General features: G+C 51.0%; 2 protein-coding genes and 1 non-coding gene across 3 annotated transcripts; 1 reads left to right on the top strand and 2 right to left on the bottom strand.

The window, feature by feature from the left end:
- Nucleotides 1–590: 590 nt before the first annotated feature.
- Nucleotides 591–9,864, bottom strand: LOC122390196. Its single transcript, XM_043382923.1, has 10 exons — nt 9,195–9,864; nt 8,606–8,892; nt 8,103–8,327; nt 7,720–7,845; nt 7,021–7,229; nt 6,496–6,685; nt 4,645–4,762; nt 4,162–4,349; nt 3,716–3,849; nt 591–2,475 (listed from the first exon to the last, which is right to left on the bottom strand). The coding sequence occupies exons 1-10, from the start codon at nt 9,226–9,228 to the stop codon at nt 2,472–2,474; spliced, it is 1,515 nt and encodes a 504-aa protein (XP_043238858.1). The 5' UTR covers nt 9,229–9,864; the 3' UTR covers nt 591–2,471.
- A 608-nt stretch (nt 9,865–10,472) lies between these two features.
- Nucleotides 10,473–26,442, top strand: LOC122390194 (protein O-mannosyltransferase 1-like). Its single transcript, XM_043382920.1, has 12 exons — nt 10,473–10,769; nt 17,416–17,591; nt 17,998–18,122; nt 18,490–18,666; nt 19,890–20,064; nt 20,328–20,577; nt 20,965–21,185; nt 21,826–21,955; nt 22,697–22,810; nt 23,146–23,644; nt 24,957–25,131; nt 25,484–26,442. The coding sequence occupies exons 1-12, from the start codon at nt 10,608–10,610 to the stop codon at nt 25,665–25,667; spliced, it is 2,388 nt and encodes a 795-aa protein (XP_043238855.1). The 5' UTR covers nt 10,473–10,607; the 3' UTR covers nt 25,668–26,442.
- Nucleotides 24,282–24,354, bottom strand: Trnar-acg. The gene has a single exon. It is a non-coding gene; the product is annotated as a tRNA-Arg (tRNA).
- Nucleotides 26,443–26,510: the final 68 nt, after the last annotated feature.

The raw sequence follows: 26,510 nt of genomic DNA, 5'->3' as shown, positions 1-26,510 counted from the left end.
AAAATGCGGTTGGTGTCAAAAGATCCGGCTTGAATCAAAGGTCAGGTATGCCAAGTTTTAGCTCTCTATCGCCAGCGTGTTCGGAGCTATCGCGAAAATACCCTATGGGGGGGGGGCACCCGACCCCCCCTCGGCCGGCGAAGGCTAGGAAATCAGTACATATTTTGATGCATCACGTCTGAAGCGACTGCTGCCCATTCCTTAGATTCCGCAACAATCTAGCTCCGAGAAATGACACGATTGCAAGGCACCATGTAACTTATTTTAGTTTAAAACTTATTTTTAATGCCACCGAGAGCCGGGGCCAGAAAGAAAAAAAGAATGCGAGGCTGGTTTGAAGTTTACAGCATCACGCATCTACCTGTTTTGGTTTTCATGCACCAGGACCAGCAGCATATTCTTTTGGTTGTCATTCGTTACTTATTTGGGGCTTAAAACACGTCAACTGTGGGGTCATATGCGTGCATAACAATCAACTAGTTACTGCCTTCTGGGTTTTATCGACACAACAATGAGTATCACGCAGTGAGACGATAGCTTTACGACGATATAAAATGCCATGACTCAAACACAATGTCATAAACAATCCGTAGCCACTTTGTTGTTTATTACTGCGACGTAAATAATCATAAAAACGTAATCTACACACAGATCATATCCATAGTTCGAAATGCCTTACACTCGAAAACCGAAATGGCTCGGCTCTTTTCCGAGAAATCAATTTGAATATCCAATCTTTTTAAAGGAAATAGTTCACTTTTAACATGGGGGTTGGAACTGGAATAGCAGTTTTGTTGCTTGCGCTGAGACTAGCACAAATCAGAAGCTTTTACCGCCCAACGATCACCCTAGACGAAGATATTCCATTTTTCGTTCCGAAAAGAGTGCCTTGCAGAGGAATGCGTGCCTTGCTGAGGAATGCAGTCACGTCATCGTCAGCCAATCAGAATGCTGCTTACAGCCGATGGGTTTGTCCTACGCAATATGATTGGTCAACGCGTAATAAGCTTCCGCGTCAAACATTATTTTATATAGAATATAGTTCTTCTTATACTAAAATATAGAAAATAATCCTTTTTACAAAAACGTTTTGTTTTATTTTCTGATCAATTTGAGCATTAAAAAACATAAGTCCATAGCAAAATACTTATTTCAGGAAAGTGAACTATTTCCTTTAATATGCCGTTGAAAGCCCAAGCTGATATCCCCATTGAAATGATGAGTATGTTAACGGCGCACGTTCGCCACCTGCGAATAGTTGTGCACCACCTCTCCGATGATCGGAAATTCAGCATTAGTTCATAGACATATCAAACAGGGCGCAACTGGCCGGGGCCCAAACGGGATTTTTTAAATGGGCGAATCCAGCTTTGGAAATGGAGGACCAAAAGGCCAACTTCTCAACAGCTTAACATTCGTAGAAAAGACAAAATCTCAAAAAAAGGAGGAAAACGCACGTCACCAGTAACAATAAAATAACGAAAGCAGCGATAGTGTCGCGCATCTTGTCGCAAAGCAAGCGGCGAATCTTAGCTTAAAAATAAATAGGAATATCATGGGAATTTCTGCAAGCAGGGTGACCTGATCAGTTGATGAACTGGAGCGCTGTGGCAGTGGGCCAAGCAGACCAACCCTAATGTCTACTTCAAATGGATTGCTTTGCAGCCCTCAGCTAACTCTGATTTAATATCAACTACCTCAAACTAGCATCATCGTGCACATCCCAGCTCATGAAACTTGCATGTGAAGTCGCAGGCATAACACCTCTAGGATGAAAAATGATTACTGGGGGAATGAATGATTTGTACGACTTTGTACCATTCACTATTCTTCCTTCTCTCTTGGCTTTGATACACAATGGACGCGAATGAGTGAATGGGTATGATACCCGAGTATCATATTCCGTTCTGGCAACAGCACCGTGACGGCAGCGATCTACACAGTCTCTGCCACTGCTAGATCGTCTTCGGGCCGCCCCGGGACAGCTACACTTCTAAGAAAGCACCCAAGCAGTAAAGCATCTCGTTCGATCGACCCGAAGGGTCGTCCTGTTTGTATCTGGCCGAATCCTCTTCACCAGATACGTCCCGATATTAATATCCACATGGCCGCGCCAGGTCTCCTCTTTTAAACGCGCTCATCACAGATTGGTGATCATCTTCATGTAGCGCAGGTAGAGCGGGTCGAGGTGCGTGGCGCCGTCGCGCCGCCACAGTTTGTCCTGGATCCACTCCAGCTCGCGGCGGTAGGCGACGAGGTCCACATTGCTGACGCGCGAGGAGGACGGCGCAGCCACCACAGTGCGCCCGGCCTCGGCCCCCTCGCGCAGCAGGCGGCCCGTCATGTGCACGCGCACCTCTGGCAGTCCCGTGTGGAGCAGGTGGGCACAGAGCAGGTGGTAGACCAGCACAGAGTACTCACGGTCCGTGGTGTTGCGCGTGGTCAAGTCCACAGAGCCCGGAGAGTCGCCCTCACCTGGCGGCACGACACGCGGCGGATCAGAAAAGGGAGGACCGAACGCATTGAGTATACAGTAGCCAAGCGGCAAAGACAGACTAGGGGAGAGTGGGGCAAAGCGGCCACCCTAACGTTTCTAACGATGCCGACGCTTGATTTTTAAACTTGGAAAGATTCTTTCTATACCAATGTGATCCCTATTAAATTGTCTTTTATTCCAACTGCGTTTCATTTCCAAAGGCGTTCACATATGGGAGATATTGACAAAACTTTAAACCTATAGCATATTGGCCACTTTGCCCCATCCCTGAGGCAAAGCGGCCACTGGCGACTTCTCAAGTCCCGATATGAGAAACAGAATAGTTGCCTCATGCACGACTAGGGTATTTGATGGTGACAAGGTTTAAGGGAAGATGGATGTTTACTTTGTTATCTTCCCACCTATTGCTAAACAAAGAAAGAATTTTCTTGGAAAAACATTTAATTGCATAATTTGGTAACTCATGTAACCGAAAAGTGGCCAAGATGAATGCATGACGACACATTTGAATATAAATAATGTTTTTATCCAGATGGAAACAACTTATGGCCAATTGGGGGCTGGCCACTTTGCCCCGGCCGCTTTGCCCCGCGCTACCGTCCGAGACAAAAATATTCCAGCTCAGCTATTAGTGGGGTAAAAAGCATTAAAATTGGTAGAAGGCATGTACGATAACCACGCAATGCATGGACAAAAACGCTTATAAAAATTCCAAACGGTTATGGAATAAAATAACATTTAAAAATTGTAAGCATAATTGGTAACCTGGCAAGAAATGCTTTTCCGTGTTTCACAGAACAATGGCGATGGGCCTGAAACCCCGGTCTGGCTCATTCGAACGACCGCAAAGAGAAGTATAATTGGAAATCATAAATTGGAACTGACGCCAGCTGTGGAGGGCTAAAACGATGGATGGCCGCTTTGCCCCGGGTGGCCGCTTTGCCCCACTCTCCCCTACATGTTGTGTTATGGTGGCAAACTTCTTCACCAACATCGAGCTACCATTTCTTGAACATTGCAAGACTTTTATTATCATGCGATCGCAACTGTTACTTTATTTTCTTATCAACTCGCAGTTATTTTGTCTGTACATTTGGTTGATCTATAATTTCAATAAACCACACCACCATTGTAACCGGGTAGAGTGGACGCCATATTCTCAATTTCAGCATCCAATGGCGACGTCACTCGATACCGCCCCTCCGAATGAGTTCCCACCTTCGCCCTCGCCGACCCTCCAGGTGACCCTGGCCTTCTTGGCCGGGCTGCCGGTGGGCGAAAACAGGGCCCCGCTTCAGAGCCGGACGCGGCGCCGTCAGCGCGCCGTTCGAGCCAGCAAAACGCACCGCTCTCTGCCGAAGGGTGTGGACATTCATTGGTATTCATCTGAATTAGGACTGCAGGTGCTTGCCCGTGGTGGCTCGGACAAGACATTGAGGACTACAGCTACTCGTTCGCAACGCCTTGAACAACGCAAGAAGGACTGAAGCTACTTGCCCGCGGTGACTCAAATAAGACGTTGATGACTGACGCTATAAATCGCCTGTGGGGGCTCGAACAAGACATCGAGGACTACAGTAGTCACCTCCTGGTCAGGACTCCAGCAAGACATACAGCTGACACTTCAGTCCACTAACATCATCCTCCGCCACCGATGGTCTCACCTCGTCCGCGGTCGGGGTGCGATTCTCCTGCTCCGTCAGAAAGTGGTCGTGGATCAGTTGCAGTGTCAGCGGTCCGGGCAGCCACCGGCGGCCGTGACGCTGGTGCAGACGCCAGGCGGCCAGCCGAGCCACCAGCCAGGCGGGTCGGAGCTCGCAGAGCAGCTCCTCCACAGCTGACGGCTCCAGGTCTGCGGCACAGCGGAGATGGGGGTAGGTCAGACGGGTCAGCCGGGTCAGAGGTCGGCGGTCAGACAGGGCAGAGGTCAGCCCGGCGGACGGGGAGAACGAGGAGGGAGGAGTGGTGGAGTGTCAGTCAGAGAACTTCTTGCACCTCGGCTAGATGGTGATGGGAAACACGACCGGCAGCGAGACAGTGCAATAGGTGAACACTGAACTAGTAGGTCGCAGCATAAGGTAACATTTCAACGAGAACTATCCCAGCCGGCGGCAGCCTTTCCCGACCCCTCGCTCCCCGGTACTGACTTTTCTCCAGCACGGCGCGGGTCAGGTCACCGGCCATCGCCCGCATGTCGTCCGTGACCTCCAGGAGGCTGTGCTGACCCCGGATCCTGGTCACCTCGGCAGCCATGGCCATCAGACGCTGCCGCACAAAGGTCACACAAGGGTCAAAGGTCGGGTGCAGGGCGAGATGTTATGGCGGGGTGAGAGAAGACGAATGACGTATGAGAACACAACACGACATGAAGCGGCAATAACACCATTATTTATGGTCAATATATCCAAGGAATGTACTATTTAAAAGTGCAACAATAATCACCGTCTAAGAAATGAGGATAAACTTATCACAGAACAATTAAAGTGCCTTCGATAAGGCACACAGAGCACACATATTTGACAAATCAGCACGGCACACGTCAGTGCCTGATTGATAGCTTTTAACAGTCGGATATGTAATTACGTCAATGGTATTAAGGATACTCGCATAAGCCACTGCCAGGTGGTAAATGACTCCCAGCGCCTACTAAAATCACGCCTGATTAACCCACGCCCTGCTGGGGGGGTTTGAACACTGGGGGGGGGGGGGGGTTTGAACACCCCCCCCCCTGTGGTTTTTCGCGAATATCTCAAAAACGACGGCGCGGAGCGCCGCCGTTTTTGGTACACCTTATCATACATCAATTCTACACATGTTGTGAAAATTTCAGACCAAGGTCATTCAAAGTCAGGTCACCAGGTCACTTGAAGTGACCTCACCTCATCAAAAGTTTCAATGTCTGTCATAGCTACACCGAGTGACCGATCGCTTTGAAACTTTCAGCAATTGCTAAGAGCAATAGCATGTACAAAATGTATATCTCAGAATTTTGATATCGATGACCTAAGGTCAGGTCGATTTTGCGACCTCCCCATTATATGTAAGTCAATGGGAGAAAATTGAAATGCGCCTCTTTTGGATGAAAGACATCATAAACACTCCCAAACACCGAATTACAAGTGGTTTAGACACACTGAACATGAAAATGGTGTCCGTGACCCTAGTTTATGCCCTGAGGTCATCTTAGGTCACGAATGGTATCTAATAGTTTTTCGCAAATAACTTTTGATAGAGGCATGCTAGAGCGATGAAAACGCCTTAGATGTGTTCAGCTCGACGATACGGATTAACTGATATGCAACATGACCCTTTCCGGTCAGGTCATGACCTTGACCTGAGGTCAAATTTTCAAGTTGACCTTTCAAGGTCAAGTTATAGTTCATTCGATGCGTCTTGACGAGAGGAACACGATGCCGGTAAAAGTAAGCTCGTACAAGGCTTGGTTCAAAAGTTATTGCAGAAAAACTGTTTCCGAAAAAATCGGCTATTTTTGCAGTTTTTGCCCCCTGCAGGCAAAACCGTTGACGTTAGGTCAAATCTGAGAGAATTACTCAGAAAGGGCGTTAATAGGGCTATCGAATGCGCTTTTCCGCGGCGCTGTAGCTCTATTGGTTCCCGCGTTATGCGTTGGCTTCTTGGAAATTATCGACAATGACATCCGACCTGGAAATCGGCGAAATTTTGCCTTCAATGACCTCTGGTGACCTGACCTTTGACCTGACCAAAAAATTGACCGAAGTGATTTCGTCATTATTTTTGACGCTCTTTCGAACGCCGCCTTCCGCGTATCGCTACGTGGCCCAGAAGCCGAGTTACAAGGGGGGGGGGTGCTCAAACACCCCCCCCCCCCCAGCAGGGCGTGGAAATCCAGGACCCCCAGCCGGGCGCGGGTTAACGGATCACCGAACATTTTAAACCAGTTATCAACAGATGCGCAGAAGCCCATCAAACACGGTCACCCCTCCGTCCATAAGCACCCCTCCCCCGGCCCCACTCACCAGCAGTAACCGTCGGGTGACCATATCGGGGGGCTCGTCGCGCGGCGCGTGCGCCTCCACTAGCCAGCGGCAGAGGTCGCGCGTGGCGGCCACCGAGGCGCCCGGCTGCTGGTCGGCCGTCCACAGGGCGGATACCAGCAGCGGCCAGACGGCCGGACGGAGGTCCTGCAGCTGGGTGGCCGGCTTCAGCCTGCCGACACGGCCCGGCCACCGTCAGCACCGCGCCGCCGGGTACAGAGGCCGTGCGCGGGGGATAGGATGGATGAGTAATGAGTATCAGTGGACAGTGAGTATACATAACTCGTATGGCATGCAGATTGTATGTTGTCACCTAGCTACGTTCCTCAGATAGAGGGTCGTTAACCGAACAGAACGAGATGCAAATGTTGAAACGCATATAAGGCGCGTCATCACGTCATACCTTAGGAGTATTTATAAGATTGGAGAATGCAAAATGAAGATTACTACCGCTCACTGGGAACCATACGCAACAAGCCAACGGCAGCAACTCCTCCGTGCGCTCACCTTGCGCTGGCCCGCCACCAGAAGATCACATCCTCCTCCAGTAGGGTGACCAGCAGGTCCAGCAGCTCGGTGTCCAGCAGGCGCTGCTCCTGAGAGACCTCTGCGCCCGTCTGTCCAGCGTCCCGGCGGCGTCTGTTCGGTGCCGGGGACGCACCGCCGCCGGCCGGCCGCAGACACCGCTCTATGGAGGAGCGCAGCGGCCTCCAGTCCTGACGGACGGGTGGGGTGGATGTAGGGGGGGGGGGGGGGCGTGAGATGAGAGATAGACAGAGCGCTATTGGAGCCTGGAGATGCTGTCCATCTAAAAATGGTAATTTTGTCGCTAGTGTGTTCTGTAAGCAATGATGCAGTAGTGGGTTTCCTTTACGGTGATCTTAGGACTCAAAATGTGTAACGTATATTTACCGTCTGTCTCTTGATCAATGAGCAATCTCTTAACGATGCCGTCTTTCTGTAGTTTGGCCTAAGTGATAAAATAAGTCAGCTGAAGCCAAGAGGATTGAAAGGTGCACAAAGCAGACCTATGCGGCTTTTCCTAGGTCACCGACTCCCCGCTAATCTCTGCAATTCAGGAAGCAATTCCGTGAGCCACACGACCCCACTCGAAAGAGCGCCGTTATCCGTCATTCCCTTATCATAATCCAGTAAAGCCCGCATTTCTGTCGGTCGTGCGGTCGGTATGAGGTCAGAGCGTCTCACCTTCTCTGGTCCCGCCAGCACGGCTTTGTACAGGACGCGTATCCGACGCCCGTGCGGCGGGTGCAGGAAGGCGATCCTGCGGAGCGCGCGCAGACAGCGGCGCCGCACCTCCACCTCACAGTCGGCCTGGGGAGGGGAGGGGAGCAGGTGGATAGGCGAACTCAGTGGCCTACTCAGCTGCGATCAGTGCAGGGTAAGCCTGTAAGCCTGTAACCCCGTGAGTGGCTTATCATATGATGGTAGTGAGTTCACTGAGGATCAATCAACTGAAAAGTAAACAACACGAACGGCTCAGCTGTACCCTATTACACCCTAACAAAGTCCCTCTCTCCATCATACCAACCGGCAACCACACCCGTAATCTGTGCCGATGTGATACGCACCTTGCAGTGTCGCAGCAGGTAGCTGAGTACCTCCGCCGACGGATAGGCGGCGCCACTGAGTCGCGTCTCCAGCGATGTCACGGCGTACAGCAGCTTTCGGCGGTGCTCCTCCTCGGACAGTTCGGCCGGCGGCGCGCCGCGGCGGCGTCTCGAGTCGGGACTGCCGCCCAGGTGGCTCCAGAAGTCGTCACAGAGCCGCGGGGACTCGGCAGTGCGCCGGTCCACCTGTGATACCGGCCGGGAAGGGTCAGGATGGAAGGTATAGCTGTGGGGTGACTGGTGATATGCACAATGAATGCACAATGAACAGTGAACGTCAGGGGTTCACGTGACAGCAGAACGCATACCATATTACCATAAGTTCCTGAGACAATATACCTACTACACCGAACAAAATGAAAGACGAGCAAACACAAAAATGTTCGCGAATCTACTAATAGCGCCCTATTCTCATTCCCCAAGGCACAACACCCCTAGCGTTGAGGGGGCCGACTCGTATGTACCGTGGCGGGCTGGTCGAGCAGCAGTGCCGGCGCCGCGTACACGATCGGTCGCTGCTGCAGCCGGTGCACCACGCTCTCCACGCTCCTCCGAAGGTTGTTGACCATCTTAGCAGCCGCCTCGGAGGGGGGCGGCCGCAGCGCCAGCGGCGGTGATGACGGCGGCGACGGCGGCTCCACCTTCACCGGCGTGGCCGAGGGCGACGGCGCGCGCCGGCGCACCGACGGGCTCGGCGCCGTCGGTGTGGACGAACAGACGCCAGAGGTGGACGGCACGCTCCCATCGGCCCCTGCGGGTCGGGCAGAGCTGGCAGGTCAGTGAAGATTCTTCAGATGATGGCTTCACTAGTCAACATTATTCCAAAAAGAGCTTTACAAAATAATAATACCATACCTATTCAGTGTTCATGAGAAGCTTGTTCACAATGAAATACCTAAAAATTGGAAATACTTGTTACTTTAAAATGGAACAGAATACAGATCCATCAATCAATGCAGACTCAAAGCTTAAATCAAGCACACTCAATTTATATCATGAAGCTACATAAACATGCAATGATCCACAAATCATGCAGGAATTAGATTTTCTCACCTTTGCTTTTAGTTGGTGTATGATAAGCATCCATTGCAGAGTCTTTGATGTCTTCAGCTCAGGCTTATTTTTCGTCAGTCCTTCATCTGACAATCATTATTTGACAATGTTACAAAGCAGTCAGGGCAGTATGTTCCTTTATGGTCAAAATTCAAGTACCCACCTACTAAATGTTTCATATGCCTGATAAATTATTCCAACTATTTATGATGACTAGATAACATCGCATTAAAACTTCACACATGCAAAATAAGACTTCACCTAAAATGCATCAAACAAATAAAAACCACTACCAACTTGCTCTGGTATCGGTAACCCTGGCGTCACCGGTAGTGTTTTCGTTCAAGGCTAAGGTTTCCTGTATTAGGCTGCCGTGCCAAGCCGAACCAAGCTGTGACGTCACTGGGTAAGAGAAGATAACGTACCACGCCATCAACTATCGACTGAGACTCAGATAGACTCAAACCGACTCAAGCAGACTCAAACTGACTCGACCGTACCGTACAGGCTACGGCCCCAGACCACAGCCTCCACCCTGACCTTGACCCTGCACCCACTCATCCATCCAGAATGAATTTCTGTATCCACTGGGTGTGAGGCAGGCATTGTGGTTATCCAGTCTGATTGTTTTGTATTGAGTAAGGAGAAGGCAAGAAGTGTCATATATTATATCTTACTTCAACTTTGATAAAAATTGTTGCGGCTGTGACATTTGCGGCGCAGAGCGAGTGATGAAGTTTACAGAGAATTAGTAATTGCAATTGCAAAGGGGACAAGAAACTGAAATCTCCAACGGACGCATTTTCATTCTAAATCACCTCTGATTTTAAACTTCAATTATGCAGCCAATTGTGTACAAATATATTTGGCTTTACATTGCCTCCCGCAAACCTTTCAAACGCGAACAAATTTGTTTGTTATAAATGTGTTCTAGCTGCAGAACATTTTGTGAATGATTCTTACGTCAAACATTTTCCAGGTACAAAATTTTGAATATTTGTTTTGTTGATTAATGCTTCAAGCATAAGAAACTTATGAAATATCATATCTTCATAGCTTTATCGGTTTATTTTTTCAACTTCCTGAACATTTTGAACATTTGTAGCAAATCACCATGGCAATTGTAAATCTATCTAGCGCTAGCAGGTACGTATGAACGAATTGAACAAAGCTCTCGGATTATGCGAGATTTATAGTCTCTCAAACCTCTCAAACTAGTGACTTTGCCTAGAATTCTAGTCACTATTTGCACAAATATAAAGAGTTCACCAAGAAATCACAAGCATCCTGGCACTGTGCCAAGCGTCAGTTGCGAGTGAAAAGTCGAGAGGGTTGGGTGCTCGCGCGGGTGTGGTCTGATTGTGGGCTTCTTATTGCGAATTGCAACGTGTCAGTAAGTCATTTTGTAGCAAAATGGCTGTTGAAGATTCAGATCTCCGCCAAAGGAAGAAGAAATCTCCCAAAAAGGCCACTGATGCTATCACGGGACAGGTGGTTGACGACGAAGATCTCGTGAAGACTGGAATCGAGAAACTAAAGAAGATCAAGAAAAGTCTTGTGGCTTCAAGTGACAGCGTGAGTTTACAGTCTACCTAGCTAATACCTATTCTATGAGGCTTAGTTATTCTGGTGATGATCTTACAACCAGACAGCCAGAAGTAACTGAAATCCGTGATGTGCCATTCCCATTGTTACCTGTCCTGTCAGGAGTTGTCTGAAAGTACGGTCGTCAAGTCTGAAAGTTGAGTGTCAACAGCCAACATGCTGTCCCTCTAGTCTAAACCTGATTCTTGTTAGTTGAATTGAATCTGCAATCCAGTGAATCCAGATGTTCAAGAGTTCACTTAGGTACATATTCAATGGTCGATTCGTTTTGTCCATGATCAGGTGCTTCTGCTGACCGTGATGTCGTCATGTTGAGTAGCTGCAAGACCTGCCCTGTTCCCACTTCTCATCTGCCCAGAGCTGGCCCAGAGCGTTTTGGAGCCCAACTAGAACATACTTATTACTTACCCATTCACCGCCCTTGAAGTTTTCTGCATTTTTTCCCATGATTTCTGTCCATGCCGATTTTGACCAACATGGTCAAAAAAGAACCCTTATCTGCACTTTATCCTACAGGGATGCCCTCCGGCCGGCAGATTCGCCCAGGATTCGCCAGCGCGTGTCACGTGGCAGCAGCTGAGCGGTGCCGGTCGTTGCCATGACAACCGATCCGGTGGGCGCCCCATGGCTCACTTTCACGTGGCGGTGCCAGCTCATCTTCGCCTTGGAAAGCCGGCAGACCGGTTCTCGGTTGGGCCCGAACATGGGCACTCTCCGGGGCATACCGGGCGCCCTGCCCCTGGCTGCTGCATTTACAATGAACCGACCTAGCGGGGATTGATGAGTGTCCCCTTTGGTCAAGCTTCGGCCAGAAGTTCCCTGCTCATAGTCGTGGTCCCATTTACAAACTGTCCTTCCGTGCAATGACCCGAGACCACACATCGAGTCTGGTCCAGCTGTTCGTCCAGTGACCAACTTTGTAAGTCGCTTATTGTGGTTGCCTTTTGGGCGACGTTGGAAGAGGAACGTCATGTCGAGGGGGCGTAGCTCTGTTACCGTCTGTTCCACAGGCCGTGAGGTGACAGGGACAAGATTTCATTCGCAGCTCACTCCGCCACTGAGGGACGGCACTTTTCGGCCACCGGGATCTGTAGTTCCAGGCAGACCAGGTCTGCCTGGCTCACGATCAGAGCTTACCATTGAGGTTTGGTCAGCTTGTGAGACAATCAACGAGCAACTTACCTTGTTGCAGGTTAGGGTTTCGCTCAAGCCCAATCGGACTGGCTGTTTCATTCAGAGACTCCATCCTAGACTTGACATCTAATTCTAGACCTCGATGGATCGGCCCGGGTCAGATCTGACCGAAGCTCGCCCGAGATGACACCAAGCCCGTTCATTCGAGAGAGGGTGGAGGAGAGCATAGCGATAAAGTGATGAGTGCTGATATCACACCAACCTCAACTAATGCAAGGACCAACGGGCCGCGGGCAATGAAGAGTGTTTTCGCCATGGATTGTTGCGTTTTTACGTTTCCAACTTCCCACAAGTTCGCCCGGGAGTCCGTTTGGTCTCGTCTGTTTCCTGCTGGCGGTGCGGCGGCGACCCGCGCTCGGGACCGTTACCGCTCCTGGCAGCCCGTTACCGCCACAGGGCCGTGACGACGTGACGTCACACTCACACAGACGGTGTGACGTCACGGCTGAGTGACTGCTCACCTGTGCTGTCTGGTTATAGGCAGGTGACGGCGGGTTGACACAGGTAGACAAGTGGGGCGCTTAATGTTGACACAAGATGTGGTCTGTTTTGCTGAGTGAGACCTAGATGATGCTTGGCTGTGGAGTGGCACCTGAACATACTTGGCTGTATGTTCAAGCGCAGATGTTCTTGCGATCAGGCACCTGTGCATCTAGACCGCGGGCCAGTGCTTATTGCTTGGTGTCGAGCTCATGCCTTATGGTGCTTTTCAGTCTGCATGTTTCGTCAAGCTGCTTTTCGTGGCCACTTAGCGTTACTATCTGCAGTTTGAGTCGGCACGCAGTGCCACCCTTTCTGCCCGTCCCACATTCCATTCGTAGCTTTGTTTTTCTCATCCCTTAGAAAGTTGTTCCAACAACCGTCTGGGCTCAGTACGCCCTCACAATTGCCAACGCTCGCTGCACCATGCAATTTTGATGCATAACTCCACTCCAGTGGTTCCGCGGTGCTGGTTCCGCCGCCGCGGTTCCCGGCCTCCCGTTTCGCCGGTCGGCACAGCGCCGGGTGACCGCTCGGGGCCAGTCGGAGCGCTGCTGGTCAATGCCCCGGCCGGCGCGGCGTCCGTCCCAGCACGGCCGGCCGGTCACCGGCACAGCGCTGAGCGGCGGAGGATCGGCTCCCGCCTCCGGCGCCGGCGCTGGCCTTGACTCTCCGGCAGCACGGACGGACGCGCGAGCCTTTTCGCCGCACGGCCTTCCCTAGATCGTGGCATCCTTTCTCTCAGTCCAACCCTTTGTTTTCCCCAGTCCGCCCCCTCTCTCTTTCCCTCCCTCTCTCCCTCTCTTTCTTCTTCTGTGATATGTTCTTTCCAGCCCCCACCGCGGCTGGTAAACATGTCAATTGCGTCACCCCATTCGACCGGTTTAACTCGTCGTCCCTCCCCATACCTGTCCAGGTGCCTCCGGCCAGGTTTTGTCGCATCCCCGGCGTGCAGGTTTGCCCTCCCCTCCCCCTCCCTGCCCTTCACCACGATCTCCTTTCACCCACACCGCGGCGCACGCAGACACCCCCTCCCCACCCCCACCCCCACCCCCGCGGAGACCGGCGCGACTCCAATAATACGTGACTACGTGGCACACTGACAGTGGTGTACCGGTGAATGTAGATGATGCGTCCCTCTCCCGAGGTCACTGACCTTGTGGAACGGATGAGCCTGGGCAAAAAACAGGTTTGGGATAGGCAGAGCGGCAGCCGGCTCCTTGGAATTCACGTGGGCCGTTCCAGGTAGAGGTCCGTTCCGAATTTGACGGGAATGAATTGTGGGTGAAATTTGAGCGATTGTTATTCCTTGTTTGATGTTTTATTGGCAGGAGCTTGGGTAAACATTCTTATCGTTCATGCAAATAATCAGACGGGCATGACGCCAATATACCTATATTCTGGATGCATCGAGATGTAAAATCGATATGAATTCTAGGATCCTTTTGAACGGTTCTGGTGGCACGACTTCAGCCTTCATCGAATGCGCCATGTCCGACTTTCTAACAGAACTACTGCATGCCACGCTAGCCATACCGGGCCACATTGCTGGCCGCTGGAGCCTGCTTCTCGGGCACAATGTGAGCGCGGGCCAGCTACGAGGCACCGCTGCCGTGACGCGTTAGTGGCCGGACACAGGCCAGAGGCTGGCTGGTATCACTGGTATGGACGGCGCGGGGGTGGTGAGACGCCGTTACCGGTCGTTATCTGTTGACGGGCCGATGCTGCAGCTGCAATAACTGGTCCAGCCGGGTCTCGTTTTTACCGACACCTAATCTTCACCAAGGCTGGTGGAGGAGATTGGTGCATCCAGATATTTCATAAATAGAAAAATATGCCGTGAAGCTCCCATTTTTGTGACGTTAAGTCTGTGTGCCTTGTTAACTGGCCGGATTTTTTGAAATGCATCAACTCAACTATCCTGTGGCTATGCTCAAGATTTCTTTGCTAACAGTAATAGCTATGCCGTCCTGGATTTACCTCGTCCTGGATCTGCGTTCCTGTGCCCTCCCTTTCCTACCACCTCTGTGTACTACGACTACTGTTGCTTCTTTCACCTGCTTTTTCCCTTTCGTATTTCCACCGTACACCGATTGTCTAACCCAGTGGTCGGCAGGTCATTCGGGGTCGTGCCCCCTTTTTGGGCGCCAGGCAGGGTCATTACCCCCACCTACCAGACCTCATTGCTGACACAACCAAGTTTACTGAAATTCCATACCGTCCTGGAACTCTTTGGGTATTTGTGCATTTCCAATGCATCAAGTTTAAAGGAAAAGGGCCACCTTTAACATGGGGATTGAAACTGAGATAGCCATCTTGTAGCCCGTGTCCGAAAACCTTCCTGTCTACCTCCTTACGGCCGATTTCGGCCTCCATTCGTAGTTATCGGCAATTTTAAAAGAAAATACGCCAGGAATGCGTCCTTATCCCAGGAATGCGTTCTTATCCGACAATACAGCCACCCGCGGCGAGGCTTTGGTTTTTTACCAATCAGCTCCAACCAGCTCAGCTTTAACCAATCAGCTTATCTGACACAATCCGACGAGTCTGTCTTCTGAACGCTGATTGGCTTGAGTGTGACGTCATCGCTATGCCATCATACAGTAGGTGCCGTAGAGAGTATCAACATAGTACCAATATGTTAAATAGTTTTAAATACTTTTTAGCGAATTGTGCACTTCTGGCACCAGTTTTAAAAAGAAAATGAAAAATAATAATGTCAAAATGAAAAACAACGATATCTTCATATTTCACGAAGGTGGCCCTTTTCCTTTAAAACATGACACTTCCTCCACAAAACATTTAATGCCTATATCCCAGTAGCGGCGGAACACCTTCCATTAAGGGGGAGGGGAGGGGGGCACTGCTGACTTTTGGTCCCATTCTTTCCATGCAACGCCCATAGGGCTAATGTTAAAATGCAAAAATCAAAGGGTGCACGGTGCCCCTGTGCCCTTCCCGTTCCGCCGCCTATGCTATATCCCATTTAACCCGCGAGTTGCTGGGGGGGGGGGGCGTTAAACGCCCCCACTTTTTTCGCCGGGCCATAAAAACGGCGCGCCGTAGGCGCGCCAAATTTTGGGTACCTGTAGGGAATTGATTGAAATTTATTATGACAAAGTTTCGAAAAAATCAGTCGGAAAATTTTTGAGATATCGAGGTTTTAGTGACGTCATGATTTCTAAGTTTTCGACCAAAAACGACATATGTTTAAAAAAATCATATAAAATCACAGAATAAACATACAGACATGCCGTAAACGCCATTAGACTGCCAATACCATGAGCAATCACATGGCTATCTTCGATTATTGATTATCGTTCCGCATTTTCCAAAATCTTGAACTGAATCTTGGCAATTTCTCGTGACTACTTCATGACCATGATACATGCATTTCTTTAATTGAACTTTTTGAGCCAAACACGTACACGTATGATAAAATGAATGTCACCATCGTGTTCTACGCCCCAAATTACCCATAAAACATGTGTCACAGGCTGCGAATATCAGTTTTGATTTTCGGGGATATGTGCCTACCCGGTTGACCTGACCTTGACCCTGACCTATGCTTGACTGACCCCTACATGGAGCTGACACTCTTGTAGGCCTTATATGATGGATTATGCACCGTTTTGACAGAGTTTATGACGAGAGGCGCCCATTGCGAAGTCCTGAAGTCCATGCTACTGAAAGCCCAATTTCAGGTGTTTGACCTGACCTTGACCCGACCTGTGACCTCAAAATTCAACTTTAAAGTACTCATCTGAAGCGTCTCGTCGCGTTCTTTCGTTTGCCGCCTCGTGCGTTTCGCTGCGCCTATTGGTTCTCGAGTTATCGGCTGGGGGCGTTTAACGCCCCCCCCCCCCCAGCAAACGGTGGGTGGCGAAATACCCAAGCAACTGCCGGGTTAACCCTTGTACGTAGGGGCGGCGGGTGGTTTTTCGTTAAAAGCTCACGTAAAAGGCATTGGATCACGACCAAATTGTACCCTCGAGCCCATCATATTTTTTTACCAGCCCGGAAAATATCATGACCTGAGACCAGTTTTACCAACAGAAAAATAACCGCCTGCCGGAATTTTTGCCTCAAGACCGCTTCACATACGGAGCGTAAACGCGATGGGCTCGTAAGCGGATAGGGCTGTACCGTTTACGCTCCATATGTGAAACGATCTTTAGGCAAAAATTCCGGCAGGCGGCTGTTTTTCTGTTGGTAAAACTGGCCTCTGGACCCATAATGACCGTTGGCTTATGAGCTTTTTCTGGAGATCATCTTGTGCCATAAACTCTCACTTCAAGGAGTTATAGCGGGTCCCGATTTTCTCGACACTTGTCATTGCCCTCTTGAATGAGACGGAATGACCAAGGACCTTAAAAATGGGCAGCAGCGGCTTCCTATTGTCATGGGTAGCACGCTCGTCTTTTTTATGCACAGCTCCATATCAGAGTCCGAGAGGCCGCGGGGGTCCGATCGACTCCTCCCCCTTACGTTAGCGGCTGTTGAAACGCCAACAGACGGGCGACGGTCAAAAGTTGCAGCTGCTTTTGTACGACTGTACGGAGGGGTGAGATGGTGAGGCGTACAGGTACGTGAAAATTGGTATCTAATCAATGTGTGCTGACTGCTGTGCCTTTGGCCTGGGCTAATCTTTGAACCCTGGGATGCAACAGTCACGATGGCTCCATCACTGGAGCTACAAACTCTAAAAAGATAGGCTTTCTCAGAATCCCTCATTACCCCCACCGAAAGGACTCCATTACCCCCAAAGGGGGCATGCCCCACCATTTGCCGACCCCTGGTCTAACCAGTAGGATACTTTGCGAGCCGTGTTCATTGTTCAACCAATGCTCAGCGCACCAGGCCTGATTGTCCATCTTGTATTGCCCCCACACAACCTGACACCCAACACTGACACTCTCCATCTCTCCTGACTGTATCCCAGGATGAACCCGACACCAAGAGCAAACCCAAGCCGTCCCGCTCGGCGGCGGCCTCCTCGTCGGCTCCTGCGAGCGGCGGCGTCCAGCCCCACCACGGGTTCGACGGAGTGGCGCTGCTGCTGCTGATCGGCGGCCTGCTGACCCGGCTGCACCAGCTCGGACTGCCGCGCGCCATCGTGTTTGTACAGGGGGGATATAGGGGAGGGTAACGGGGCTGAGGAATGGGCATAAGTGTACGGAGCGGATAGGAATATTCGTATGCTTCACAGTGCACAAGTAGGGGGGGGGGGGGTAGTGTGGTTCAGTGCATGCCTAATGTTGATGCTTACTACCTACTGGTGTGATGAAGTGCTACCCTCGCACTGTTGCGTAGTGTTGTGTAGTGGATGAACCACTGTTGCGTTATATGGCTGTAGCGTATTTGCTCGGTTACGTACGAGAGTACCAAAAACTTAGTGATCAAGTCCAGGGAATTTGTCATTGAGTGTGAAAACTCGCTACTTTTATAGCATCAGAATACCGAAAACATCTGACCCACACAGCCCGTCTCTTTCGGTCTCTAACATGACTTCTTCTTGCGGCAGTTTCGACGAGCTGCACTTTGGCAAGTTCGCCGGCTACTACGTGAACAATATGTTCTTTTTCGACTCCCAGCCGCCGCTGGGGAAGCAGCTTCTGGCGCTGGCCGCCCACTTTGCCGGCTTCGACGGTCAGTGGGAGAGCGACGGGGCGGGGCGGATGATGTTAGTTATGGCTGGACAATGGACAGCGGACTGGGTGCGCATGATGTGATATGAAACAGTGTCGACTCGGGAACTTTTTTTAGAAAGTGTTTCCGTGAAATTGAATCAATCTTTTGTATCATTCTAGTTTTATGTCATGTCTGTCAAGGCTCTATGTTCCGATAGTTTTGATTATTTAACCGCTTTGCCTGCATCTTGTCATTTCTTGGCGACGACTGACTACCAATGTTAGTTAGCAGCTTACATGGCTGCTCGACTACCCTCACCATCTCGTTCTCACAGTACCTCACAGTGAGGTACTGTGCTCACAACTCGCTCTTCTCTCCTCTGCAGGCAACTTCAACTTTGACCGGATCGGCTCCGAGTACCCGGAGGGTTTCCCCGTGTACGCCCTGCGTCTGCTGCCGGCCGTGGCTGGGTCACTGCTGCTGCCGGCCTCCTACTGTCTGCTGAGGCAGCTGGGGGTGTCCCGACCGGCCGCCGGACTGGCTGGACTGCTGCTGCTGTTAGGTGGGTGGGGGGAGGGATGACCTTCTGTCTGCTGAGGCAGCTGGGGATGTCGAGACCCGCCGCTACTGCTGTTAGCTGGGTCAGCGGGAGGGAGGAAAGGAGATGGCTGCTAATGGGCGGTGGGTCCAGGGAGGAGCTGGAGGTGTCTGCCGTAACGCTAGGTGGCTGTGGGGAGGAGACGTTATTGGGCTTGGTAAGTAAGGGAGGAAAGTGTCTCCTGGGCTCGGTGATGCAGGGAAAGAAGCTGGTATCCGCCGTCGCTCGGTAGGTGAGGGAAAGGTGATGTCTTTTGGGTGGCACAGGCACAAAGGAGGGGCAGGCATGCTGATGTGTCAGTAGACTGAGTAGCTTGTTCGCTATGAGCAGGTGGCTAGTTTTGGAATTTGCTCATATACCTAGATCTTGTGTGTGTGTGTGTGTGTTTTTTTTTTTAGGTCGATGAGAATTATCATGTAAGGCTTTGATGCAAATAAGTGAACATTCTGTACGTTTCAACGTGTTCATGTTTGATATCCCTAAGCGTCTCCTGACCGAAAGCCTCAACAACAATGACAATCCTTTCTGTTCCTCCAGTTTGTATCCGCATGATCCTTCCATCGAACTCGGGACGAAATGACGCTACTAAATTCATCCGCCTGCATCCTGAATCTGTGTAAAGAGCTGTACCCTATGCTCTCTGGATGAACTCCTCCGCATCCTTTGCCATTCAAGGCAAGTGTTTCGCAGCTTTTAGGCGAGCTTAGACTGAATATTCAGTTGAATGCGTAATATCCTTTGTGATTGCACACTGCAAGGTAATGCTGGCGATCAAATTATTATCTCGAGGTTGGTTACCGTTTGAATTTGCATGGTTGCATGTCTTGAGGATTACCATGACTCTTGTTGTTTTTTCGCCACGTTCTCGATCGTCACCGTAATTAATTTTGTTTGGACGGGTTTATGCTCGACCATGACTCAGTTATTTATAACCCGGATCATTTATAACGGTCTCCGATATCGGTAATCCTCATTTTCAATCCATGCTGTGTCTTTCCATGCATATGCTCCTTGAGTTGTCCTTAGGATGACACGGATACCCTTCCTGCTATAAGTTCTCAGACCCCCCCCCCCCCCCCACACACACACACCTACCACCACCGTCCCGTGCTATACCGTGCTGAGCCCACTCCGTCCTGGCAGATAGCGCCGAGCTATACCGTCCTGACCTCCCTCCGTTCCCGCAGATAACGCGGTGCTGGTGCAGTCGCGGTTCATGCTGATGGAGCCCTTCCTGCTGCTGTTCTCCGTGCTCGGCGTGTTCTGCCTGGTTCGGTTCCGCCACTACCGTGAGCGGCCCTTCTCGCTCCCCTGGCTCGGCTGGCTCACCGCCGGGTTCGTCTTCCTCGGAGCGGCCACCAGGTGAGTGGATTACCCGCGCTGTGGGGACACGGTTGTGAAAAATCAAGAGCTGTTGTGAGAAACTCATTGGATGGGTTCTCACTTTCCATCTATGAATTTTATCAATGCTGTCTGTTGTATGGAAAATGGAAAACGTAATGTGCCCTCTGGCAAGTGCCAACTGCCAATCTATAGTCACCGTTATCTTTTCAATCATTCCCTTATTTTTTCCAATACTGTAAGTTGTTTGTCTCTAAATTACCATCCCGTTTCCGCCGTTCTAGTGTGCGCTACTCGGGCCTGCTGACGCTGCTGCTGGGCGCTGTGATCGTCTGCCGCGACTTCTGGACGCTGATCCCGAACCGGCGCGTCACCAGCGGCCAGCTGCTGGCCCAGCTGGCGGCGCGCGCGCTGGCCGTGCTGGCCGTGCCGCTGCTCGTCTACGGCGCCTCCTTCTACGCCCACCTGACCGTGCTGCACAAGGCCGGCGCGCACGACAACGTCATGACCAGCGCCTTCCAGGCCAGCCTCGACGTGAGTCATTGGGAAAGACGGGAAGGGGTTTTACAGGAATTGTAAATGTTACAACTTTTTCGAGCAGCACTGTGTCACCCTATTAGATAATATGTTAATTGTTTACTATTCCTTAGTTCTTTTAATTCATTCTTCGCCGATGTTTCACTTCATTCACCATTCGTTTGTCAACAATTGGGTTCTACTCATTTGGTCCCACCAAACGACATAGGTTGGCGTTACGTCTCACCGCATCATAAGCCAATGAGCCCCTCCTCCTGCCGTCGCGCAGGGCGGTCTGGCCAGTATCATCCAGAACCAGCCGCTGGAGGTGGGCCACGGCTCCCAGGTGACGCTCCGACACACCCTGTATCATATCTCACTACCTCCCCTCCTACCGTCGCGCAGGGCGGTCTGGCCAGTATCATCCAGAACCAGCCACTTGAGGTGGGCCACGGCTCCCAGGTGACGCTCCGACACACCCTGGGCCGAACATGCTGGCTGCACTCGCACGAGGGTGTCTACCCGGTCAAATACGACGACGACAGGGGGTCCTCCCACCAGCAGCAGGTCTCCTGCTACTCCTACAAGGACGTCAACAACTGGTGGATCGTCAAGCAGCCCGACATGTGAGAGACGGGCAGGGCTGGGGGTGTTGCCCGGTGGGTGTATGGTGATTGCGGGTGGGGTGGGGGGAGGCAATCATGGGAGGCTCTAGCGAGGACATCGCAGCCTCCGCCATCACAGGGTTCTGTAATGGCTGGTAAGATAAATTCTGGACGGCGGGAGGTTTTGTCTTCTGCTCACCTGAGCTTCCTCGAGGCAGAAAACTTGCTTCTTTGTTTTCATGCAACATGCTTGTAGGTAGTATCTCCAGGCACCAAACAATGGAACAATGTGGAGAGTCGTGACGGTTCCGCTATCACTGGTTTTCCATCTTATCTATTGTATGCCGCTTCTTATCTCTCCAACCTTGGCGCAGTGCTACTGGTAAGTTCTGACGTGGCACTCGGGCGGCTTCTGTTGCTGCAAAAACGACTGATAAATTGTAAATGTTCCCATATTTAGTGCCGCTTTTCGCACACCTATCATACTTGACAGTTGACGTAATGACCTGTACTAAATTGTTGCTGCCATTTCGTACTATTTCACACCGTGACGCTCTGCTGGTTTAGACCAAGCAGTTGTATCCCTATCTCATGTTTTATCCCTCCAAAACTTGCAGCTGATGCCACTACACGTATCCGTGACGCGTCACGGTCGTTACAGTGACGACATGCGCGTGACGTCGCCGTTCAAGCCGGTGAAGCACGGCGACATTATCCAGCTGGTGCATGGGATGACCAGTCGGGCGCTCAACTCGCACGACGTCGCCGCCCCAATGACGCCCGGAAATCAGGTCAGAATGAGAACGCGGGAATAATGTGAGCATATGCGTGTTTGGTATGTGTGTATGCGTGGGGGAGGTGCTTGAATCTGACACGACAGAATAATTATAGATTGGGTCTCCTAATGTGTTGGTGTGATCCGTCGTCTTGCAAGAAATTCTATTGAGTGATTTCATTTAGTCGAATTAACATTTTTGCGGTATTAATTGGTTTGTTTGACTGGTTAATGCATATATATTTTTATCGCTTGTGTTTAGACATCAGGGGTTGAGATAGTACACCTTTTTGCGTTAGCTTTTGACCATTGAGCAAAACCTTTGTACACATTCGCCATATAGGTGGCGCTACAAATGGGTGGTTGGTCACAAAGAATCGCCATTGGGCAAAACTATTCGGCGATCTTCCTCTACAACTCGACATTGAACGAATGGTTCAACACTTGTGCAAAACAATTCGTCAATGATCGAAACTATTCGTCATATGCCGAGCTGGCTCCCTCTATGCCGAAGTCTGGCGAACTGATAAACTGTTTTGCAGATCGCTCATTTCAGTGTTCAATCTGTTTTACTGAATGGCTGAAATGAAACGCACCACGCCGAAATAGTTGTGATCAATGCCGATTGTCGAAATGGCTCCTCAAACAGTTATGGCGAATGGTTGAATTCAAATGCAAAAAGGTGTACTATCTCATCCATGCTCTGATGGACGTCTTTCCGTTTCTGACCACGCCCACGCTCCTCCCACTCCCGCAGGAGGTGAGCTGCTACATCGACTACAACATCTCGATGCCGGCGCAGAACCTGTGGAAGGTGGAGCTGCTGAACGGAAAGGACACCGGAAACGTGTGGCACGCCATCGTCTCACAGGTGGGCGGCCGACGACAGAAGGGAGGGAGTGATAGGTTGGGAGGGCTGCTGCTGCAGTGGGAGCGGGGTGACGGGAGGGGTGGGAGCGAGGATGGAGAGACCAGGCTGTGCTTATTGGAGAGATAGAGGCCAATATACAGTCATGGGGCGTTGAAGGAGGAGAGTGAATATCCACGAGCTCACGAGATGGGTAATTGAGGTGTAAATCTGCTTTGGTTGCACCACGTTAACGTTTATTTTATTTTCTCTCCACCCGTTTGTCGTGCTCCGTAATTCTTCCCGGCCTTCTGTGGTCCCAGCCGACTCCCCCTCTGACCCGTCCGCTGTGCCTATAGGTGCGTCTGATCCACCAGCCGAGCGGCACCGCTCTGAAATTCACTGGCCAGCAGCTGCCCGACTGGGGCCACAACCAGCTCGAGGTCACGTGCGACAAGGTGGTGCAGCAGGACGACACCATCTGGAACGCCGAGGAGCACCGCTACACCCTGGCCGAGGGCAGCGAGAAACAGCAGGAGGACATGGCCGGCGCCGAGATGCTGCCCCTCTCCAGCGCGCGCCTCTCGCTCTGGGCCAAGTTCACCGAGCTGCAGCTCAAGATGCTGTTCAACAATCAGGAGACCGTGCAGGGCCACATGTACGCCAGCGACCCGCTCGACTGGCTCTCACTGAAGCGCGGCGTGGCGTACTGGATTAGTCCGGACAGTAACGCGCAGGTGCACTTCCTGGGTAACGCGGCTGTGTGGCTGGCGGCCAGCGCCTCGCTGGCGGCCTACGCCGGCATCATGGGCATCTACCTGCTGAGACGCCGCCGAGAGTGCTACGATATCCCAGAGGGTGAGTACTGAGAAATAAGTAATTGGGTGTGGGCATGATGTAGCGAACTTAAATCGTTCCATCCAGGCTTCCGAGCTTCAACTTTCCCTCGAAAGCCCACAGTCACCTTCATGTGAGAAGTCGCGCGACTGCGCGCTAATGCTTACGTCTCATCTTCACTCGGTAATGCGACCCGCGAGCTCGGTCAGCGGGAATCTCATCTTTGCCCCTTCCCCCTCCCCCCCCCCACACGCTCTCCGTGCCAGACCCCGCATCGTTTTCCTGCGTGGGTGTTTGGTGTCATCTGACGTACCGATCCAGTTACCCGAGCCGGGCCGTAAACTAGACACCGCCAGTCTCCGGTGCGGAGAGCAGAGGCTAGAGATGAAGGGAGAGTGGGCTGTAGGGGCGATAACTAGTTACGCTGGTCAATAATGTGGGATTGCCTTGCTGGAGGGTTTGTAACACGCAGAAGAGCACATGGTGGCACTGAGATGCATTTAGTATACCAGTGCGGTATGGAAGTGCAGCAGCGTTTTATATTTGCATGAGCTTTAATAGTTAGCGTGCGGTGTGAATGTGGATTAGTTGTGAATAGGAGTCAGCTTATGCCTTCATGCAGCATTACGCATTTCGGGTGTCGAAAATGGAAAAGTTTCGATCCTGCCAGGATTCGAACCTGGAATCTTCTGATCCGTAGTCAGACGCGTTATCCATTGCGCCACAGGACCGGTTGGATGGTGGAGGGTCGGTTGTTCATCAAATTCTAGGGTTCGCTTAGAATTTACCTATTTCATATACAACAAATTGTTTTGAACAATAATGCTTTGATCCTTAGTTGTCTTTATTCCATCCAATGCTTCTTGGGGCTGCGTTAATCCGTACACTTGAATTGTGCTAATGCTCAATAATGCGTGTAGTGCTTTTGTTCTGCCAGTGTCCAGCACGTCATGTCCTGTGTGGCGGCCATTGCGTACCTATTTGTTAGCTGTATCATTGCCTGTTCTCCTGCACATTAGTGAATGATGTGAATCTAGACTAATGCAATCTTGAACACGTTGAGAATAATAGAGGCCAAGGCTGTAGACTGTAGAGGCACTTGAATCATTGGCTTTAGCGACATCTGGGTACCAATCCTGTACTGCTAGTACTAACTTTTTTCACCAGGTGGCAGTACCACATGATTTTCGTACAAGGACCGATTCTTCAGTTTTCGCAGTGCGCTCTACAATCGCACAGTGCATCAGAGACTCACGAAGTTTGAATCTAGAGTCCTGAAACAGTTGAGGACCGCTGTGAATTGACCTACCCTAACGACCTTCTTCGTTTGCAGATGAGTGGGACAAGATGTGCGACCTGGGCCTGATCGTTCTGCTCGGCTTCGCTCTCAACTACCTGCCGTACTTCATCATCGACCACACGTTCTTCCTGCACCACTACCTGCCGGCCTACATCTTCGCCGTGCTCATGTCGGCCTGCATCGTGGACCACGTGTTCGTCTTGCTCGGGTGAGAATTGTCATACAGTCGAGAGGATGGAGTTGGTATGGTTGTATGAGGTAGAAGTAGGTGGGGCTATATTAGCTTCCAGGTGATGCATTGATGAACGATTGTAGCTTTTATTGGCACTGAGTGTTGAGTAATGGATCGTGACTCCCATTTGACTCATCGAGCACTAATGAGTCCTGCAGTTCCGGGGCGTCCCTACTCCCTAGCCTGCTCCAAATAACTCTGGTGATAGATTAGCTCTATCCGTGTTTTGTTCTCCCCATGCGTCCTGTTTGACTCGTGTTCCCTCCTCAGACCCCCGTATGACCGTCTTTCTCCCCCTCACTCTGTGACGATGTTGCCTCTACCCCAGGCGTGTGGCCGGCGGCTGGCTGCGTCTGCCCGCTGCTGCTGGCGTGCTGCTCTGGCTGGCTGCCGCCGTCTACACCTTTATCCGCTTCAGTGTGGTGACCTACGGCACGACCCCACTCTCGGCTCCCGAGGTACAGGCGCTCGCCTGGCGAGACACCTGGGACCTGATCGTGCACAAACCGTGAGGGGGCGCCGGTGAGCGGTGCACGGGTGCACAGGACGATGGTGGAAACTGGGGTCCGATCGGGGAGTGATGCGTGGGTGACTGCTGGCTGGCTTTAGAAGTGGGTTGGGAGGTGGGGAGAGACTGAAAATGTTGAGATTGATAGAAGAGTGATGACGAGTTTGTGGATTTGGGTGTACTACTGGAGTTGGTATTCTCTGAAGAGAACTATTACATCGAAGATTATATTTTGATATTGTTTTCTATCCTTTTGTTGGTTCACTTGATTATGTAACGAGATGGGATCTTGCTCAGTTTTTATTCTACCTTTTGTTACACTTAATTTGTATGGACAAGCATTTTTGCGTTGGGAGGCAGTTGTTTCACATTTTTTATATTCATTTTGCGTAGAACTGGGTGAGTGGTGACCTTATATGAGTTCAGATTGTACCTGGAAGCTTCCTGGATAAGGTCAATGCGCAATTGTAAACGGCCAAGTTGGATGATAACCGTCTTCCATACATACCGGCTATGAACGGACTTCCATTGAAGTGACTGTTGATTGTTGACACCGTGTCTCGGTTGTGTATTGTCTTCATGTGAGCGCTGTTCGCCCACACCCATGTCCCGGTCATGTCTTTTCGGCGTGACCTCTGTTCATACGTTGTGCTCGTGTCGGCTGCGATCTAACTCTCCAATGTTGGCTGTTACGTACGGTACTCTGATGGGAAGAATCTCCTATATTTGTTTCGGTTGAGTGTTTCTAAATAAATGGCTGCAGTGACAGCAAATATAAATTAAGTTTTTTGTTGGGTTGGACATATGTCCGCAAATGCTGAATTGGGTTGCACTGCTATGTAAATGT

Source organism: Amphibalanus amphitrite, unplaced genomic scaffold, assembly GCF_019059575.1.
Source record: "Amphibalanus amphitrite isolate SeventyFive unplaced genomic scaffold, NRLGWU_Aamphi_draft 000386F_arrow, whole genome shotgun sequence".
In the NCBI taxonomy this organism is placed as follows: domain Eukaryota; kingdom Metazoa; phylum Arthropoda; class Thecostraca; order Balanomorpha; family Balanidae; genus Amphibalanus; species Amphibalanus amphitrite.
This window is presented reverse-complemented; position numbering and strand designations above follow the sequence as displayed.

Coding starts and splice junctions, on each gene's coding strand:
- LOC122390196 (XM_043382923.1), bottom strand. CDS start 9,228: ATGGATGCTTATCATACACCAACTAAAAGCAAAG. Junction 8,328..8,605: donor TGCTCGACCAGCCCGCCACG/GTACATACGAGT, acceptor CCGGTATCACAG/GTGGACCGGCGCACTGCCGA. Junction 4,763..6,495: donor TCACCCGACGGTTACTGCTG/GTGAGTGGGGCC, acceptor TTTGTGCGGCAG/CGTCTGATGGCCATGGCTGC.
- LOC122390194 (XM_043382920.1), top strand. CDS start 10,608: ATGGCTGTTGAAGATTCAGATCTCCGCCAAAGGAAGAAGAAATCTCCC. Junction 20,578..20,964: donor CCTTCCAGGCCAGCCTCGAC/GTGAGTCATTGG, acceptor ACCGTCGCGCAG/GGCGGTCTGGCCAGTATCAT. Junction 21,186..21,825: donor ATCGTCAAGCAGCCCGACAT/GTGAGAGACGGG, acceptor CGGTCGTTACAG/TGACGACATGCGCGTGACGT.